An 18,163-nucleotide genomic window follows, 5' to 3' on the forward strand; every position below is an offset into this window, starting at 1 on the left:
GAGAGAGAAAGAGAGAGAGAGAGAGAGAGAGAGAGAGAGAGAGAGAGAGAGAGAGAGAGAGAGAGAGAAAGAGAGAAAACGGAGCAAGAGGGTCGATTGCTTTAATCATTGTTAGTTTATCCACTAAATTTTTTAGCGTTTCGTAATCTGTTACATCATTATCGCTTCGCGATCATCTCGATCGTCGCGCGGTTTATTAGAATTTATTACGACCGTTTGCGCGCGATCCGGACGCTTTTCGCTCGCGCCACGATTGATTCGAAGGCTATTTCAATTTGATCGAGGTCCAGAGACTGGTCGATCAACGATAGCGGCCGATCGATAGAGACCAATGGCGATCACTTCTCGTCGAACAGTGTTCGCGAAGTGGCGTAAAAACTGCACGCCGAATCGAATATGCAGACGGATTTGTAATTTAGTTGCAGCCTTTATTCTTTTTCTATTCCATTCTTTTTTCGCGTCGCATCCTATAGCTACCCGGTTCCATCAGCTGTGGATTTTTATCCAATACATTTAATATTTACCGTGTATTTCGGTTCGCTTCTGCTCCTCTTGTTCCCCCTTGGTCTTTTCGTCGATCGCTTGAATTTGGACGTACAGATTCGCGTGCTGTCGAGCTGCCTTAAAAAAAGAGAAAAGGAGAAAAAAACGACGTTCAATCGAGGACTTAGAAGCTAGGAACGAAGCACTGTCCTACGTTTCACGATGCTCGTTTCGTCGGATCGAGACTCGTTCATTAAAAATGTGCTACGATTGATCGACAGGTCCAAGAGTTAAACGTCTCTCTTACGGAGGCGAAATGGCACTGAACCGTGGCACCGGGGGCTCTGGATCAAATCCAAAGGAGGAACACACCCTAAGCCGAGTTCCGAGCATAGCGTGCATCCATAATCGAGATTAGAGCGACTGATATTGTAGGCAGAATCGCGGAGGCGTCATTGAATACTCGCCATGGCCCGGGGCGATGCGCATTCACGTCGTTATAATAATCGTCGACCTCACATTTGCCATTCATAACGGGCCACCGTACAATCCCGGTTTACGATGGAGCATCCGCGAATGCGGTTGGTCTAATGACGTTTGCCATACCCGCGGCTATATCGAAGCTTTTCCACGTGCACCCACGGCGAAACTGCGACGCAATTCTCAGATTCGCGGTTGAATACGACCGTATTGGCAACGGGGACGATGCATATTCAAGGCGTATTCAGCGCCGTTATAATTCGATGTCCCCTCGTACGGTGACGCGTAATACGTCGCGACGAAACGCGGCGCCTCCGCGACATCTCCGCGTCTTACCTCCGCGTCTTTTCTTTCCAATTGCCAAGAGTTTCCTTTTTTTTCCTCTCGGATGGTCGATGGGCGTAGGAAATGAAAATCTCGTGAATGAAGGTTCGCGATAATCCGAGGGACGAGAAATGGGTGGCGATTACAGTTTTATCCTTGGAGAGTCGTTTTTCGCTTCGCGAAACGTTCTAGTCGCAAGGTGTGTTTCCGAGGCCACGGTGAAATGAGAATCTTCGCTTTGAGCTTTCGCGGATATTGCTACGCGGACGGCGAAAAAAAAGGAGAAGGAAGAGAAGGAGGAAGAGACGCGTGAGGAAGGTAGGAAAAAAGGAAAGTGACATGGATGAGGAGGGTGGGGATGTCGAGACATTAAAATTCACGGTGGAATTGTAAGTAATTTTCGATCGTGTCACGCGTGGCATTATGCTGGAGGCGCGCTTATTCGGTCGAATGCTATGGAAATTCTGTGTGTGCATCTGTGCGTAGTGCCTGTTCACGAGCGCGTTCTGCATTCGCGCACGCGTGAATGCATACACGGGGGCTAGACGAGTTGTGCACAGGACGCGCGTACACACTCGTAAACACGTTACGCGGCCGCCTGCGTATTTCGATGCATGATTTGTAATACCCTCGAAGCCTACATTCAGCTTAAATCCGGCGCTATTTGAGCCTGTTAGCAGTTTAACAGGTAACTGCACCGTTTTGTAATAGTTTCCACGGTGAAATTATGTTGGCCGGCTGCGAACGACCCCCCTCCCCCCCCTCTCCTCACCCTTGTACTCTGCCCAACTCACCCCGATTATTCCTGAATATTCCTATTATTTTCACGAGTTTATGCAACCCCATCGCGCGAAATGCCCCAATCGTGGAAAAGCATTTTTTTTTCCCATTGTGGGAATATTGACTCATCAGCCGGGCTAAATTCAACATCGTTCGACTCGTTGATTTACGGCGTAATGTCATTTTCAGGTACACGTTCGAGGCACTGCAAGAATCGGCGCAGTATTTGCTGGACCGTGTGAAGATGAGGCCGAAGATTGGGATTATTTGCGGTTCTGGAATGGGTTAGTAGAGGGCTTTTGAAACGCTTTGGTGCTCGTCAGGACTAGCAGCAGCATATTTTCCTAGTCTATGTTTTGTTTATTCCTAAACAGAGCAAAACGAGTTGTGTCCAGGTTCTTTGGCGGACTCCCTCGAGAACAAGCAGTGCTTCCCATACGAAGAAATCCCGCATTTCCCAGTGTCGACCGTCATAGGCCACCAAGGACAGATGGTGTTCGGTTATCTACAGGGCGTACCGATCATGTGCATGCAGGGAAGATTTCATTATTACGAGGGTTATCCACTCTGGAAGGTAACGTTTGTTCATTCGTATTACTACCCGCGAGTTTCTTTGCAACGCGGTCTCTCTTCGTGTTTTTAGTTTAAAGTTTCTGATCACCTGCGTTTGGCGAGTTTCTTCAATTTATTTTTTCTTTTATTATTTCCCCTCTCCTTTCTGCGTGCAGTGCGCTATGCCAGTAAGAGTTATGAAGCTCATAGGCGTGACTCATCTAATCGCGACGAACGCCGCGGGAGGTCTAAATCCCACATACAAGGTTGGCGACATTATGATGGTGAAGGATCACGTGAACATGATGGGTTTTGCGGGGAATAACCCTCTTCAAGGGCCAAACGACGACAGGTACTTACCCTCGTTCCTCTCCTCCTCAATGCGTCGTACTATGAAACGCGTCACATTACTCCGTTCGGTGTTGCGCTCACAGTCCTACGCTCGCCTGCCTCGAGAGCCAACCCCCGTACTTTTTTTCTTCTTCGCGTAAAATTTCCACGAGATCGTAAATTTCTCGCGTGTCCTAAGAATTAGCGACAGTGAAATCTTTTCGATCTTATCGATGGGAGGGAAAAAGGAGAAAAACGAGGAAGAGATGAAAGTATACAGCAACTATAGAGGGGGATGATGGATGAAAAGAGACGATCCTGAGGAGGAATAAAGGAAAAAAGATAGCGGTTGAAGAGCGGGCTAGTGAGATTCACGGCGTGAACGGCGTGATGAATTCGAATCCGCTTCCAGTCGACAAAGGCTTTCGGGCTCGTTTCCGGAAGGAAAGTCGTCGACGACGCTTGCAGATTGCAGACCGCTCGACAACTCGATTCTTCGAGTGCTCGCCCTAGGGGCAAGAGGGTGGCCGTGCGAGATCGTTGAGGTCGTCGAAGGAACAAAATTAATCTATTTCATCGGAACAACCCCTTGAATCAGATTGATGAACTATTTACCCGACGACACAAAGAATCTGATTGACGTATTTACCTAAGGATCTCTCCCCGATTTTTCTGCCTATCTCCCCTGTCTTTTTTTCTTTGGCCCTCTACCATCTTATCCGCTTTCGCGTCTCAGTCGGTTTTTCGTTAACTTTCCATCCCACGAAACTTGAGACTCTTTCATCATACTTTTCTTTGCCTTGTTACGACAACTTCCCGGTATTAATGGAGCCCCATCGAATATTCTCGCCGGTTTTTTTCGTGCTTCCCCGCATTTTTCTAACGATTATCCTCTCCTCCCGATGATATTAAAGTTCCTTCCCTCTTCTCTCATCTCGGCGATGCGCGTTCGCGTTTCAGATTCGGGCCGAGATTCCCGCCGATGAACAAAGCTTACAACGCTTCTCTCTTAGAAATCGGCCAGCAAGTGGCGGATGAGATGGGTATAAGCGATATCGTGCACAAAGGCGTGTACACGTGTCTCGGAGGACCAAATTTCGAGACCGTTGCGGAACTGAAGATGTTAAGAATGATTGGTGTCGATGCAGTAGGTTGGTACACTCTCCGTACTAGATTTTCCATAGATTTTCTCTTTAACAAATTGTCCTATTGTCTAAACATTGGCCATTAACGGTTCAACTTCAATTCCAGGAATGTCTACGGTACATGAAGTCATCACTGCCAGGCACTGCGACTTGACCGTGTTCGCTTTCAGTTTGATCACAAATCAGTGCATCACCGAATACGAGAATCACGAGGAAGCGAATCACGAAGAAGTGATGGACGTAGGAAAGTCAAGGCAATCGTTGCTTCAAGAATACGTATTGCGTATGGTGATGCGTCTGCGAGATATGTTAGATTTAGAGACAAAATGATTCGTGTAATTTACGTAATAATTTTCACTGGTCATCAGATTCTCCATTATTCTCATCGTGTTTGTCATTCGTGTTTTGATAAATAACGACAACGAAAGAGAACCTCTAGATGCGCACGACTTTTACATAAAATTTGCCATGACCATTTTATCTATTCAGACACCAACATTTGAAGAAAGGTACTTAGAAATTAATTTCTACTCTGAACGTGCAATCGAACGAGAATTATTGTATTTAATGTAACGTCAATGCGGTTTTTATATTCGTTGAACATTTTTATGTTCCTTGTCTTGGGTGAAGATGTTCAGGCTCGTATTGATATCAATGTGATGTCAGCAATTTAAAGCGATTAAATATACGAACTTTGTATCAAAGTCTAAAACATAGAATAATCGACTAGTTTAGAATATCAGTATCTATGTTCCTGTCTTCTTCTTTTTGTCGTAACGTGTCGTGATAAGTAGTGAATACGTAATTAAATTAGTATTCAATAGTATCTCAATGAGCGAGGAAAGATGTCAATCAGCGTACTATTGAAAAAGATTTGCGTTTAACTGCGTTCTCTTAGTAATCTAGACTAGAGGATAAAAATGTACATGTATATACCCGCGTATTCAAAATCCATTCGAATTGGAGAAATTCAAATTGGACCCTTCGCCTGAACCGTGCGTCTCTGATCTCGATTGATTTGTTACAAGTCTTGAGAGAGCTCCTTTAGCTTTAAAAAGAGAGAACGGTTTAAGGGCTGAAGAGGTTGCCTCCTTCCGCCTCCCCTCCCCTTCCCTCCACGACACCCTCGTCGATTTTCCTCCCTCCTCGCTTCGTTACCTTCATCTCGTTTCCGTGCTTTTCCATCGCTAATGCATCGGTGTTCGGCTTCGATAAATCTCGAGCGGCGAAGACCATACTGCCACGGCCCTTTTCCTCTCTTCGTTTCCCGCCATGGTTGCTCCTTTCGTATTACCTTTCACGATGAAATTATGACATGACGTGGCACAGTGAAAAAAAGTCACAGGGTTCGGAGATTCACTGTCTCCGATCGTCTTTAGAATTGGAAGGTATTTGCCTCTCAACGAGACGAACCGGGAGAACGCGTTTTCGACCTGTAGTCTATGCGTCGAATATTTTTATCTCTTCTTTTTCAATATCTTTTTTTCTGTAAGAGAAAAGGGAAAGAATGGTTATTTATTCGTGTCGCCATGGTACTTCTGGCAAATCATGCCAACATGATTTAATAGAAAGCGCACGACCATGCCGGAAATTGTTTACGCGTTTATCTATTACGCGAGTCTGTTGAAAGCTTGTTTAATAACAACGCATTGAGATGGAATTTTGTCTGACATATATTTAATGGAATTAATATAAATACATGCGCGTGGAACGCACGGAATCGAATCGAATAAATTTCTAGACTGTTCTTGTTCAATTTCGAACGTTGATTTTTCACTAACTATTATCACAACCGGACAAGAGAGATTGCAATTATACGAAGCTGGATATGAAACTTGAGTAGAAGCAATCGAAGGTATAGAGGCAGAGACCTCGGTTTTTTTTTTTTTTTTTGCTTCTCGTTCGCTTTTGTAACTCGTAACTTTGACAAATGCACCAGGTTAACGAACGAACCATACACGACGGCTAATTAAACTTTCCCCCTTCGTTAGATTCCGTCGAAACGATTTGCAAAACTGCTTAACGAATCGATTCAGTCGATTTATTCGCAGTTTTCGTGCCTCGAACACGACAATAAACTGATAGAGAAGCAGTATTCGACAACGTGCTCGAACGTTCGCGCTCCGATTCGCGGCATTTATAATTTAACTCGGCTCGATCTTGATTTTCTCTGACAAGCGTCACCAGGTGTACTCGAATTCTCTCGGAACGATGATCTTCGGCGGAATTAGATTAATTTTACCACCATCGTGGGTGAAGGTGACTAAATTCGACGGAGATGTACCCTGAGGTGGCAACCACGAATTGGATTTTAAACGGCAAATCTACGTTGGCAACGGCACGTGCCATCATTCCGAATAGAATACTTTCTGAATGTCTGTACGAGACCGCTGCATCTTCTTCGATTTGAAAGGGATACACTCGGGCATGTTCTGTATGGTATTCAGGGATAGGGAAGGCGGACGGAGCTTCGTCTGGCCGTATATTTCCACGTTGGAATAGAAACTGTACGAGGGATCAGTTATTGATATTTCTGAAACGGCAGATAAAACTTTTCCTTCTGTCTAGAAAGCGTATATCTTTCGTTTACCGATCTGCCTTCGGAGAACTGCGATACTATAATCGAGATAGGAGATGATGTATTTCAGCCTTAACTTTCGCGTTCTTCTGCCCAACGATAATGTAGAGAAAAAGAAAAGAAAAAGAAAAAAGAAAATTAACGAACGGTGAGAACAACGCAAGGTTTAGATGGATAGAACTGGCGGAATGAAATTCAGAGCAGAAACGTCTTGATTATTTCAGAGCATAAGATTAATAAGGGTAATCCCGTTTTATATCTTTATAAGTTTTTCTCTTTTTCACCGTCTTTGCTTTCTTACCGTCTGATTCTTCCATAAAACGAGACGTATAATGTGATTGCATTGTAATATCGCGAGCGAATAAGAACTTTCTACGGATTAAAATGTACAGGGCAAAGAGTAGGAATAAATGATATACTGTTAACGACGCGCTCGTGTTCTTTTTTAGCAGTCCGTTTCATTAGATTCAAAATAAAACCAGATACCGCGGTGCAATAACGTGCCCCAACGCCCTATCCTGCTTTATCTCCGAAGAAATCGATGAGAATATATGGAAACAGAAATAATCGAATGAATACTAAAAATATTCGATGTAATATAGAGCGAGGCGTTAAATTAAAGTACTCAAATAATGACAGCAACCGATACAAAAATACTTAAATTGCAAATTTGATCTGAATTCTAGACTAAAAGGTAATTTATTTAATTTTAAATCAGCTGTCGAGTTCTTGTCTTTCAAATTTGTCCGTAAAAATGATCAAATATGTAAATTTCAAGATTCTTTGATTAATCATTAATTAAGTTACAATTCATTGTTAATATTCTTGATGTTGTACAGATTAGATAAAATAATAGAATGGTATTAAAAACAGTTCTAATAGTGCAAGAAGTTACGCAAAAAAATCCAAAAAATGAATTTCAGATATAAAAAGAGAAAGAAAATTCCATTAATAAAAAGACACTAGAAAAGGAAGATTAAGAAGAAAATGATGTACAAATGGTATACAAGATAAAAAGTTATAGGTATACCTATAAAAAATAGTTAATTGCAAAAATGCATAATTGAAATACCTGTGACTCTTCAGTTAATGATTTTGGTAATTATTAACTTCCCACATTCTTATTCATTTAGCAATGAACACGAATATGTTGAAACGCGTAAATTTAAAAATTAATTATTATATTATGACAAATATTTTTACTCATCCCTCCATGATGGTTGAATATTACGATGAAAAAATAAAATTTGCAAACGTGAATCGATATTCTAGTACTTCATAGAAATTCAAGTAATTTACTTGTTGAATCAATTTCACTTAATTTATATCATGTCTATTATTTCAAAATATATTCGTATCACAATTATATTACACGTATATTTACATATATATATATAGTTAGATAAATAGATACATTTAATTACAAAAATTATGTAAAATATATGTCGATAAAGGTGAACGTTGTCGGCGTTCGACGTTTTGAAATTTTCCCGCCGGTGACGCTGGAGTCGTTCTCATGAGTATTCAGCCATCCCCTCCCTCTCGCGCGCCGCTACCCATAGGTTCACCGGTCTCGACGAACCGCTAGTCGAGTTAGTACGACTTGTGACGTCGCGGCAGTTGGTTGTTCGTCTTTTGGTGTTCGTGGTATCGTCTCATCGGCGATGTGACCGGTTTTGAAAGTGACGTGCGCTTTTTTGTACACCTTGTTACGTGTTTCGGCGCGTATCAGAACGACAATAATATCAGTTCTCGAGTATAAACGCGGGGAACACGACATACGTCCTCTCTTGAAATTTCGGCGTACATTGGCGTCCGTCACGTTTCCCTCACGAGAATTCAATCAGTCATCTGCACGATCGACTATAACTATCGAAAGAATCGTACGGAATACATTGTCGTTCGTTCGTTCGTTCGCGGTCCGATATCCGTCGATGTCGTTGCAACGTCTTAAACACGACGACGATTCTCGCGAATTGTTCTCTTCGCGTACGGAGTGCGGAAACGATATCGAATCGAATCGAAACGACGCTCGACTGCGTTTCATTGTCTCGATTATTCGTGCTTCTAGTCGTACGATCGGTGTCTAACGGCGTGTCAAGCGGCCGGCTAATTAATTGCTCGTTGTACGATCTGGGCGACTGACATTCGTCCCTTACGTTCATACGGGAGGCGTCGCCGTTACATCTGCTCCGAAAAAAAAAAGGAAAAGAAAACGGAGTTCGACGCATCGTATTCGCGCGTGTCCGATCGGTTTTTCCAGTGTGAGAGAATTTGCGTCGTTAAGTCGAATTGCAAACGCGATTCCTACAGCGAAAGTGAGCGACGGGTAGAGCAGTGTAACAGCCGAGGTGAGTGGATCGCAAATAGGGAACAGAAACGCGGAGGCGAGTCCTCTCGGCGAGTGTCTCGCGGAATCGGAGCTCCAGTCGAGGACGAGAAAGAAAGAGAAGGCCGGTGAAACATGTCGAGGTTGCTGAAAGGCGAACCGACGGGCGGTTATATCATTGACTCTATCGCGGATCGCCGAATGTATTAACCGGCCTGGCAAATGAAGCGTGTTGCGGCGTGAACGAAGAAAAGAAAGAGACGGGCGGCGGAGGACGAACACACACCGGACACACACGTTTCGGACTTGAACGACAGGAGGAACCGAATTTTTCTAATCTAGCCAAAGAAAGAAAAGCAGGCCAGGCATCGTGCCTCCCACTGCCTACCGGAAGTCATATGCCCATATACACGCGGAAAACGGTAAATCAACGTAGAGGCCATCGGCTATAACGAGCGTACACGTTTATTTTGCATTGGACCGAAGCACGCCTGCCCCCTTCACCTCTGTCTGTTTTGTTTTTCTTGGTTCGCCTATCGTCATTGTTACTTTGTTTAAGGTATGTCGAAGAAACAAACATTTTTTTGCCTGTACGGATCGTACAGCATACATCGAGCGTAAAGGACGTGTTGTCCGTTCTCACACTTGCCGTCGCGTTAATATGTGAAAATAACGTTAATTCGCGTCAATGTCAGAGATTTTAATACTTTGCTTATTCTATTGTATGTATATTTCTAACGATGACTCATCTAGCCGAATGAATTTCGTGTTACGTCGTTAAAATGTTTTCTTTTTTTGCTCGATGTATGCATTATATATGTGTATGTATTATATATGTGTACGTTTTTAAATCACTGCTTTTCCTGTAATGTGAAATAAGTTGAAAATCGGTGTTCACGAGCGGGAGAGATCAAAGTGAGGGAAAAAATTGGGCGCGCTGAGCGGTCGGCATTCCGCTCGTATTCTCGCTCTGACAGGTTTCGAGCATGAAGCGTAAAAACTTCGGCGCACAAAGTGTAAAGCTTTAATACAGCATGGTGTAAGCTGTTACTATAGGATTTTCAATTTCCCCCTTCCTATTTTCGCCAACTTGTTCCTTGAGAGATTCGCCGTTCCGTTGCATTTCCGAGATTCTTGTAACTCCAATTTCAACTATAGTATCACTCGCGGTGTTTTCTTAATTTGTTAGAGGCACGTTTGATTCCGCGTACGGTGTCCCTCATTAAACTCTATCGTCTTTTTTTTCCGCTGCAATCTTAAAGGGTCACGTGACCGCGGAAAACGACATTAGATGGCGTTTATTTTTCGCGGCATTTTGTCGCCGCCATATTTGTTTGTCAGTCTTTTGCAAGCTTCGATCGGCGCGTGTCATTTCCATAAAATTGCTTAGAGGAAATTGTTTAAATTGTGATTGAATTGTGAATGAATCAAGTTTGACTGCAAGATCCCTGTCGCAGACTTGTAAGTAACTTTCTTAAATTTACGAAACATAAATGTACGTAACAACATAATTGGGCCGTGAATTTTCATGCATTTATGAGAAATTATATAACGTGTATAAAAGTGACGCACACGAAATTTGCACATACATATTATTCTATTTTATATATTCACAGATATATAAAATATTCAAAGTACAACGCTCGTTCCGGTATTCAGTATGTGAAACGAATTTTTGGTCAGCTTCTTTTCTTTTTTCCTTGTGTTCATAAAAATTCTGAATTTGAATAAATATCCGCGGTCGAGCGATAAATTCGACGATTCGATGCAATGAAATTGGCAAATATGTATCTATTTTTATCGTTAACAAAGTATGCTATACGCAGCAAGGACAGCTCTTTTTAATTGGTTGGCGATGTATTAAGCAGTCACGTGACCGCGGAAACAAGCCATTAGATGGCGTTTATCTTTCGCGGCATTTTGACGCCATTTTTTGCGCAGTCGTTTCAAATCCTCGGTCGTGCGCGTCGTTTTCGCGAAATTTTGCACGTTCGTGCAGGAATTTGTGCTCATTAACGATGATTGCGCGAGTTATAAAGATCTACGTCGCGTAACACACGATTACAAGTCATTGGACAAAGGGTGTACGAGCCGGTGTATCGACTCATTGTGCTGCAGGTATGAAATGATCTGGAACTCGGAGCAACGTGTGCTTTCTCCCCTCGGTTTCTCGTGCGCGGCGGCTGTTTTCTTTTTCCAGTCTCCCACCTCTCTCACCGTGCTTTCTCGTCCTCCTTCTATACATCCTTTTCCCTCCTTTCTGCCTCTTGTTCTCTCTTTCGGGCCATAAACAACCGGTGCTCGACGTTTGCCGAGGTTATTGGTTTTTGCGAGGGGCACGACAGTGCCGTATACACGCGTCCGGAGGACCCGAACCTCGCGGACACGTTCCGTGTTTTCTATCTCTTTTTCTCTTCGTCTCTTTGCCTTCCGTATCTTTCCATAGTTCACGATTTATACGCCTATCTAGTCGTACGTGCAGGCAATCTCGTAGGTTCACACAAAAAATATATATATCTACATACGATCAGGACGATATCGACGCTTTTATTAAATACGAGCCTTACCTTCAATGATGCTAACGTTGTTATTCGATTACCGACGGAGCGTGTCGCGCGTACGTTCGAATTTCACACAAGTATGTATTTAAGTACTTACAAATAACATGTTCGAGGGAATTTATTTCTTTTTTTTCGGCTGGACAGTTTATATATAATACTTTCTTGTTAAATAACGCACGTGTAAAAAACTCTTTCGTCGCGTCATTAGGCACAGAAAGGTTCGTCATGAAAGAGATACTAACGAAGAATTTTGCGATAACGTACGGTAGAGTCATTCGAAATATAGGATCGAATTGAAGAGTCACGATATTTATGAGCATGCTCACAATATATTCGGGACTAATGGAAACGTATTTTGTCGTGTCACGGTGTCATATATTTCGTCAGTATTATATCCGCGTAAGAGTACTATCGCGTGTTAGTATACATATAACTTTGGGATACTATGCCAAGAGTATTGTGCATCCTTGTAGTACCCTGACCAAGGCCAATATACGTACACGGATGAATGTAGGTACACGGACTATTGAGGCTCGTAGGCGTATTTGGTTACAGTGTTCTCTAGTGAACGTTCACAAATGTAAGATTGTGTTTCTGAGATCAATGTAACCCAGATACCGTGCCGAATCAACAAGTACATATCGTGTTGTCGATATATAATGTGGATCATTGATGGGTGGAGACGATGAAGAGACAAGGTGGGTGGGTTCGTCAGAACGATTGAAGGAAATTCCACGCGCGGTGATGAAATGGAATTAAGAAAATCGCAAGTATTTCCCGTCTAGCGAGCATGAAATATCATGCAGCAGCCACTGTTAAACATCGGGCGCGAGAACCAAGCGACCAAAACCGATTTTAAAAATGTAATAAAATTCATAGATGAATGGATAGAACGGTAAACAACGAAACGTAAAGTCCTGGAATGTTTGTCGATTTTATCGCGACCGTCGAAGGGTTAATTTAATTACATTGACCGGTACGAGCATCAATCTCTCTCTTTTTCTCCTTCGTGCCCCTTCTGCGTTGCTACGTGTACAATCGCGTCAATTTTTTTTTTTTGCTGCCATTACATTTACCCCCTATATATCTATCGGGGTACACGACAGGGACGCACTCATACCAAAGCCGGAAAAACATTGGCTGCACTTTCTGCATCGTCGTCTCGTTGATCCGCACGCGTCACGTAGGTGGCCACGGTATACGTACACATCCTGATACTGAGTTTCGGGAATAATGGCGGTACTGCGTCCTGCCGTCGATTCATTTTTACCCAATTTCACGCACCGGTACACCGCGACCCACCCTCCTAGTTCCGCACGTACCCCCGCAACATCGCGTTCTCCTCCAAATCTCTTTCGAAATCGTCTCTGTTATCTGTTCTTTTTTTTTTGTTTCTTCCTTTTTATTCGTTTTGGTTATTTCTGGTGATCTGTCTGTCGCTCTTCCTCCCGCGTTTCTCTGCTTCTTTCGTACCAACCCTCGGTTGGCGGTTCTTCGTCGAAAACAGCGTTTTCGCTCTTAATTTTCATCACGTGAGAACGCACCCTGTTTTTGGCATCGTGGTTTATTTTTGCGGTGCACCTTCATCGTGTACGTGTAATGCGTTTTTCAATTGCGCGCCACCAGATCTGCTACCCTCGCGTTCCCCATCCCCTGTCCCCCGATCCCGATAGAATTTACTCGCCGCGTGCACGGCTCCGCTTCAGCACGCATCCATTGGTTCTCTTTGTGTTGGTTAAAACGAACGCAAGCGTCCGCATTTTAATGTACTTTGCGTAAATTCGTTTCGCCGAAATATCGTTCACTTCGTTTGTCATGCGGTGGTTCTGCGCGGATGCGTTGTTGCTCAAGTGAATATATATATTTATTTCTTGTCAAAACTAGACAATTGACTATAAATTACAAACACTTAGTCCGAGTAGCGAGTGGTCGTCTCTGCGACGAGTGTCGATTGCCCTTTTGCCCTGATTCGGGGGTGTGTGTTTATGGTAATATTGGTAGATATACACGCAAGTAGCTCTCTAGACGTCATAATCAGTTTCTAGTTATTTTTGTCCAAATTCCTTAGACATTTTCACACTTTGTTTCTTGCTGAGTCGTTGCCTAATCACTATTACCTATCAATGGACATGAATAATTATAAACTTATCTACCTTCGTTGGTTAGAAGATGGGAAAAATATGGGGGAAAAAAATTGGGGCGAGTAACTAACCGTAAATGAAACATAGATATAGATTTCAAGATACGTTCGAATGAAAACGATCGTTGGATTTCTAGAATTCTAAGGGATACGTGTTGGGAATCTGAGAATGACAGATTTAGGTAAAGTATTCGCGAAATTGCCAATGTGAAAACGTGGCGCGATGTACACGAATTATACATAACCGGCAGTGTATTATGTATGTATATATTGCTATATACAGCGATATGTACAACGTGTTATATTCGAGTCTGTATTCCTCTTTCTCGATTCTCTTTTTCTGCCTACGAGTACAGGCTCTCTTGGCGACCATAACACATTCATATTAAATCGAGAATTTATGCAAGCTCATTGCCCGAGACAAAGTGCAGCTGGCGTGTCCGGCTTCTCTCGTGATTCGTTCAATTTCTCTGATCTTGCATCTCGTCTTGCGGCAATTTTTTTGATTTCGCCGGCGTAACACGTCGGGAAAAATCATCGGGTTGTTTTTCGAAAATGTATAAAATTACGGTGGATCACATGGTCTTGTTATCGTCGTGGCTTTGCCCGGCGGTTTATTCGATTCCCAGCCCCGTCAACATGTCGTAATGAGATTTAGTTGCAACGGTCGCGATATCCCTTGCTCGATGTAATTGTAGCAGGTAACGTTGCGTAAAGCATGCCAGAGGTAATTAATAATTTTACATTAATTATGCAACGGTATGGCTCAACGTTCTAATTAACGTTGCGTACCTCGGATAAATGCACCTCGTATTTTTCTACAAATTTTCGTCGGGTTTCAGGTTTGAACGTGATTCGACTGGCTGCGCGATTCGTTTAGTCAATTTTCCAGATTTTCATCGTGTTCACTGTATTTTTGTGTACGCGTGTGGTACGTGTATCGGGCATCCCGATGGTGGTTCCCCATCCCGATCCTTTTGCTAATTTCGCGAATTCGACCTAACGCCGGCTGATAAATTATCCAATTTGCGCAACTCCGTGGTACCGCGATGAAATTATTTATGACGCGCGAAGCTGACGAAAAATTTCGTACGCAGGGCCGCCGACACGCCCGGTTAAATATGACGCGATACGGCCACCCTTTCAGCCTCTAGGAATCCGTGTTCGCGTGATAACGCCGAGACGAAAATATACCGAGCGCGAGAGGGAGAACGGTTTTTTTTCCCGCTGCTCATTTTTTCGGAAGGGAGGGGAAGAGACACCTTGTTGACGGTGTTTGCCTTCATAAACCTGTTGGGAACTTTCTCTTCTCCCAGACACCCAGAGGTTCAAGCGCCGGGTTGTACGTGAATGGCGGACCACTCGAAAACGTAAAATCAGCCGCGCGGTCGAGTAGTAAGTTACGCAAGTCGGGGACGAAAGAAAGAGAGTGAAGCGGACGGAGAAAGGGACAGAGAAAAGGGACACGGCGCGTTGAATGAAATTGCGAAATGAAATAGAGATATTACAGGTATTTCTCTGTATCGTCGATGACAAAGCGGCGACGGGACTTTTAATTAATTAAAAGTGAGCAGCAGCAGCAGCAGATGCCGTAAGCGTGCGGGGCCGCTCCCAATTTTCGCGCAATTATACCCGTTGTCCGCAGTTTTGTAGGACATTTTCCGTGACTAACGGGTAAACGCCATTGTTGCCCAGTGAAAATGGATTGATGGAAACAATAGGCGGGACAGGGAAAAAGTGGGGTTAGCCGGACAGAGAGAAAGGGGTAAAGAGAGCTCGGTCATGTCACCACCGGCCAGTATCAATTATTTTCAAATTACGAATTTCACCGTAGCATAGTACAATTGATTTATCCGTGTCGTCGAGTACAGACGATGCAATTGATCCCTGTCGTTCCCTCTATGGATCGCGTTGCATCGCGCCGAGAGACGTGTCATTTTTTTCTCGTTTTTTTTTTTAACTCTCGCCTCCCTCGCTTCCCGATATCTCTCTCCTAGCGTACTAGAACGCGTTTGAGCTTTTCCAAAGCTTTCGTTGGCGTACGTGGTGTTTGATAATCGCTGCGTACTTAGGTACCGACTTGCCTAACTCTTTTTCACTTTGTCTTTCCGCAGTGGAAGAATTGGGAAAATTTTCCTCGAAATCGCGAAAATTTGCACGAGGTGCATAACAGGATTTTGCACCGTGAAGAGTCGATAGAATCTACTAGGGCAGTAAAATACGAGAGAATAAGAGACACGATTTGCTGCTCGACGTATGCACTCGTATACCGTGGAAAATGTCTTGCTTTCATTCGGTGAAGTTCGTGCGCGAAGGGAGATTGGATCTACGAGGCAGTCAATGAACGTATAAACGTATACGCCAGTCGGAATATTTTAAACGAGCATAATGTTAATATAATGAGGCAAACGGGTATAGTATCTCTCGACCTCGATTCCAACGCTACGTGATGGAATAACGTGGAAAGGCACGGCGCGGGTTACGAGAAACCTGAAACTCGCTTCGTGCCGATAAAGTTGCCAGATTGATCGAATCTATTCCACGATGTTCCGATCGTTCTGCTAAATATTAATGTATTATAATTCTAACTCGAGATCCGCAGCGTAAACGTGTGCTCGTCGTGTGGGATCTTGAGGAACTTAAGTCTCTCGCGCTCTGACGTTTTCGTGTTCGAAAATTGCAATCGAGTATATCGCGATGAAACGCGCGAGATTGTTCGAAAATCGGCTAACAAAGTTGCGATTTTGAATTGCAGCGTGCAGCTTGCGAGGAAATCGAAATGGTCGAGCTGTGCGGAAGCGGACAACCGACTTCAGCGATGGGAGTGATGGGGATCGGTTCGGTGGTGTCCGCGGCGACGTCGTCCTCGTCCTCGTCGACGACGACGGCCGCCTCGTCGTCCGCGTCCGGGCGTGCCGGCGTCTTAGAAACGCAAGTTCGTGGCCAGTGGTATCGCGTGTTCGTCTCGTTGGAGGATGATTATCTGAGCATTTCGTTGGACGAGAGTTGCGAGACGAGCAACAACGCCCTGAACAACGGTAACATAAACAACAACAACGTGGACAGCCTGAACGATCCGGACGTGCCGGACTCGGTGGCCAATCAGAAACGTATCGTGCGCGTGGTTAAAAGCGACAACAACGGCCTCGGCATCTCGATCAAGGGTGGCAAAGAGAACAAAATGCCGATCCTCATCTCGAAGATCTTCAAGGGGATGGCCGCTGACGCGACGGAGCAGCTGTACGTGGGCGACGCTATCCTGGCTGTAAACGGGGAGGATCTGCGCGAGGCGACCCACGACGAAGCGGTGAAGGCGCTCAAGAGGGCTGGCAAGGTCGTCGAGCTGGAAGGTGAGTGAATTGTCAAACGATCCTCTTTCATTTGCATGTTTCTTCGTCGACTGAGACAGTGGTCTGACCGGTATCTACGTGCGTTTATTCGGAGATATCCTTTTATTTCGTGGTATATATATACTATATATATAGTATAAATATTCTGTATATATTCGGCGATCGTTGGCGCGTTTAAAGGTGAAAAGATGGACGAGCAAGATGAACGATTTAATCGACGATGACAGAGAATAGCAATCGGAACGACTAGTCTCGCGGCGCGTTGAGCAACGCGACGATTACGTACAGATGGTAAATTTCTAAATGTTACGTGTAACGGATTTTCTTCTCGGGAAGTATTTCTCCGTCCGTTTCTTTTGACGCTGGGCAGTCGTCTCGACAAGTGTATTTAACGCATCCACGTCCCCGTAAATAACGGACCTCTGGTTTCTTAACTGAATTCGATGAACGAATTAAACCGGGAACGTCGACGGTTCCCGTGTTTCCTTTGAGCGGTAATTCGCAGATAATTAATAGCCAGGCCGCGTTAGCGAAATCAGGATGCTCAGGCGCATCCCGGGTCCTGCACAGGAACTCGGCGGAAGTCTCGATTCGTGGAAACGTGAGCGTAAACGCAAACGCAGATTCGTTTAGTCGCGCGTCGCTTGAAGCGCTGAAACGTTCAACCGGAAGTAGAAGTAGCTAGGCTAGCAAGCTCGATGCTGGATGTCGACGACGACGATGACGACGACGACGACGACGACGACGACGACGATGCTGGAGCGACGAGTTTAGGCGGACATTAACGAGATTTTCGCTCCAATTAGCCCAGAGTACACGGCGCATTAAGTTTCCAGGTAGAGATTCCTGCCAGTTTCTGCAGGTCGTTTTAATATCGAATTCCTCGTCTTTGAACCGGGGCTCGTGCCATTTGTGCGGCACTTGCGTTACTTCGAACTCGAGTTACTGTATCGCAGAGATGGTGATTCTCGGAGGAAGTGGGCATGACAAAAGTGGCAGATCGAACGGGGAGGGACAGAAAAAGAGAAAAAGAGAAAGAGAGAGAGATTGTGTCCGAAAGAGAGCTTTTAGCCTGATTAATGCACTAGTTTGAGAACGTTCCTTTTCTTTA

General features: G+C 44.2%; 2 protein-coding genes across 5 annotated transcripts; both read left to right on the forward strand.

Moving 5' to 3' along the window:
• The first annotated feature begins 1,626 nt into the window (after positions 1-1,626).
• Positions 1,627-4,836, forward strand: LOC122538159 (purine nucleoside phosphorylase-like). The gene is made up of 6 exons (XM_043671986.1): positions 1,627-1,676; positions 2,191-2,351; positions 2,442-2,641; positions 2,796-2,971; positions 3,910-4,100; positions 4,201-4,836. The coding sequence occupies exons 1-6, from the start codon at positions 1,627-1,629 to the stop codon at positions 4,422-4,424; spliced, it is 1,002 nt and encodes a 333-aa protein (XP_043527921.1). The 3' UTR covers positions 4,425-4,836.
• A 3,416-nt stretch (positions 4,837-8,252) lies between these two features.
• Positions 8,253-17,060, forward strand: LOC122538151 (beta-1-syntrophin-like). Of its 4 annotated transcripts, none has more exons than XM_043671969.1 (2): positions 8,253-9,560; positions 16,458-17,060. In XM_043671969.1, exon 2 carries the CDS (start codon positions 16,482-16,484, stop codon positions 17,058-17,060), a length of 579 nt encoding a protein of 192 aa, XP_043527904.1. In that variant the 5' UTR covers positions 8,253-9,560; positions 16,458-16,481. The 4 variants fall into 4 exon arrangements, with proteins under 4 accessions (XP_043527904.1, XP_043527903.1, XP_043527905.1 ...); XM_043671968.1 differs by having other exon boundaries at positions 8,253-9,423; XM_043671970.1 differs by lacking the exon at positions 8,253-9,560 and adding an exon at positions 10,338-10,462.
• The last annotated feature ends 1,103 nt before the right edge of the window (positions 17,061-18,163 follow it).

This window comes from Frieseomelitta varia, unplaced genomic scaffold, assembly GCF_011392965.1.
Source record: "Frieseomelitta varia isolate USP_RPSP 00005682 unplaced genomic scaffold, Fvar_1.2 scaffold_965, whole genome shotgun sequence".
Taxonomy (NCBI): Eukaryota; Metazoa; Arthropoda; class Insecta; order Hymenoptera; family Apidae; genus Frieseomelitta; species Frieseomelitta varia.

Excerpts from the sequence above, each read along its gene's own strand:
- LOC122538151 (XM_043671968.1), top strand. The coding sequence starts at position 9,400 with ATGCCCATATACACGCGGAAAACG. Across the intron at positions 9,424-16,457 it reads CCATATACACGCGGAAAACG|CGTGCAGCTTGCGAGGAAAT; the intron begins GTAAATCAACGT and ends TTTGAATTGCAG.
- LOC122538159 (XM_043671986.1), top strand. The coding sequence starts at position 1,627 with ATGGATGAGGAGGGTGGGGATGTCGAGACATTAAAATTCACGGTGGAA. Across the intron at positions 2,352-2,441 it reads TATTTGCGGTTCTGGAATGG|AGCAAAACGAGTTGTGTCCA; the intron begins GTTAGTAGAGGG and ends ATTCCTAAACAG. Across the intron at positions 4,101-4,200 it reads GATTGGTGTCGATGCAGTAG|GAATGTCTACGGTACATGAA; the intron begins GTTGGTACACTC and ends CTTCAATTCCAG.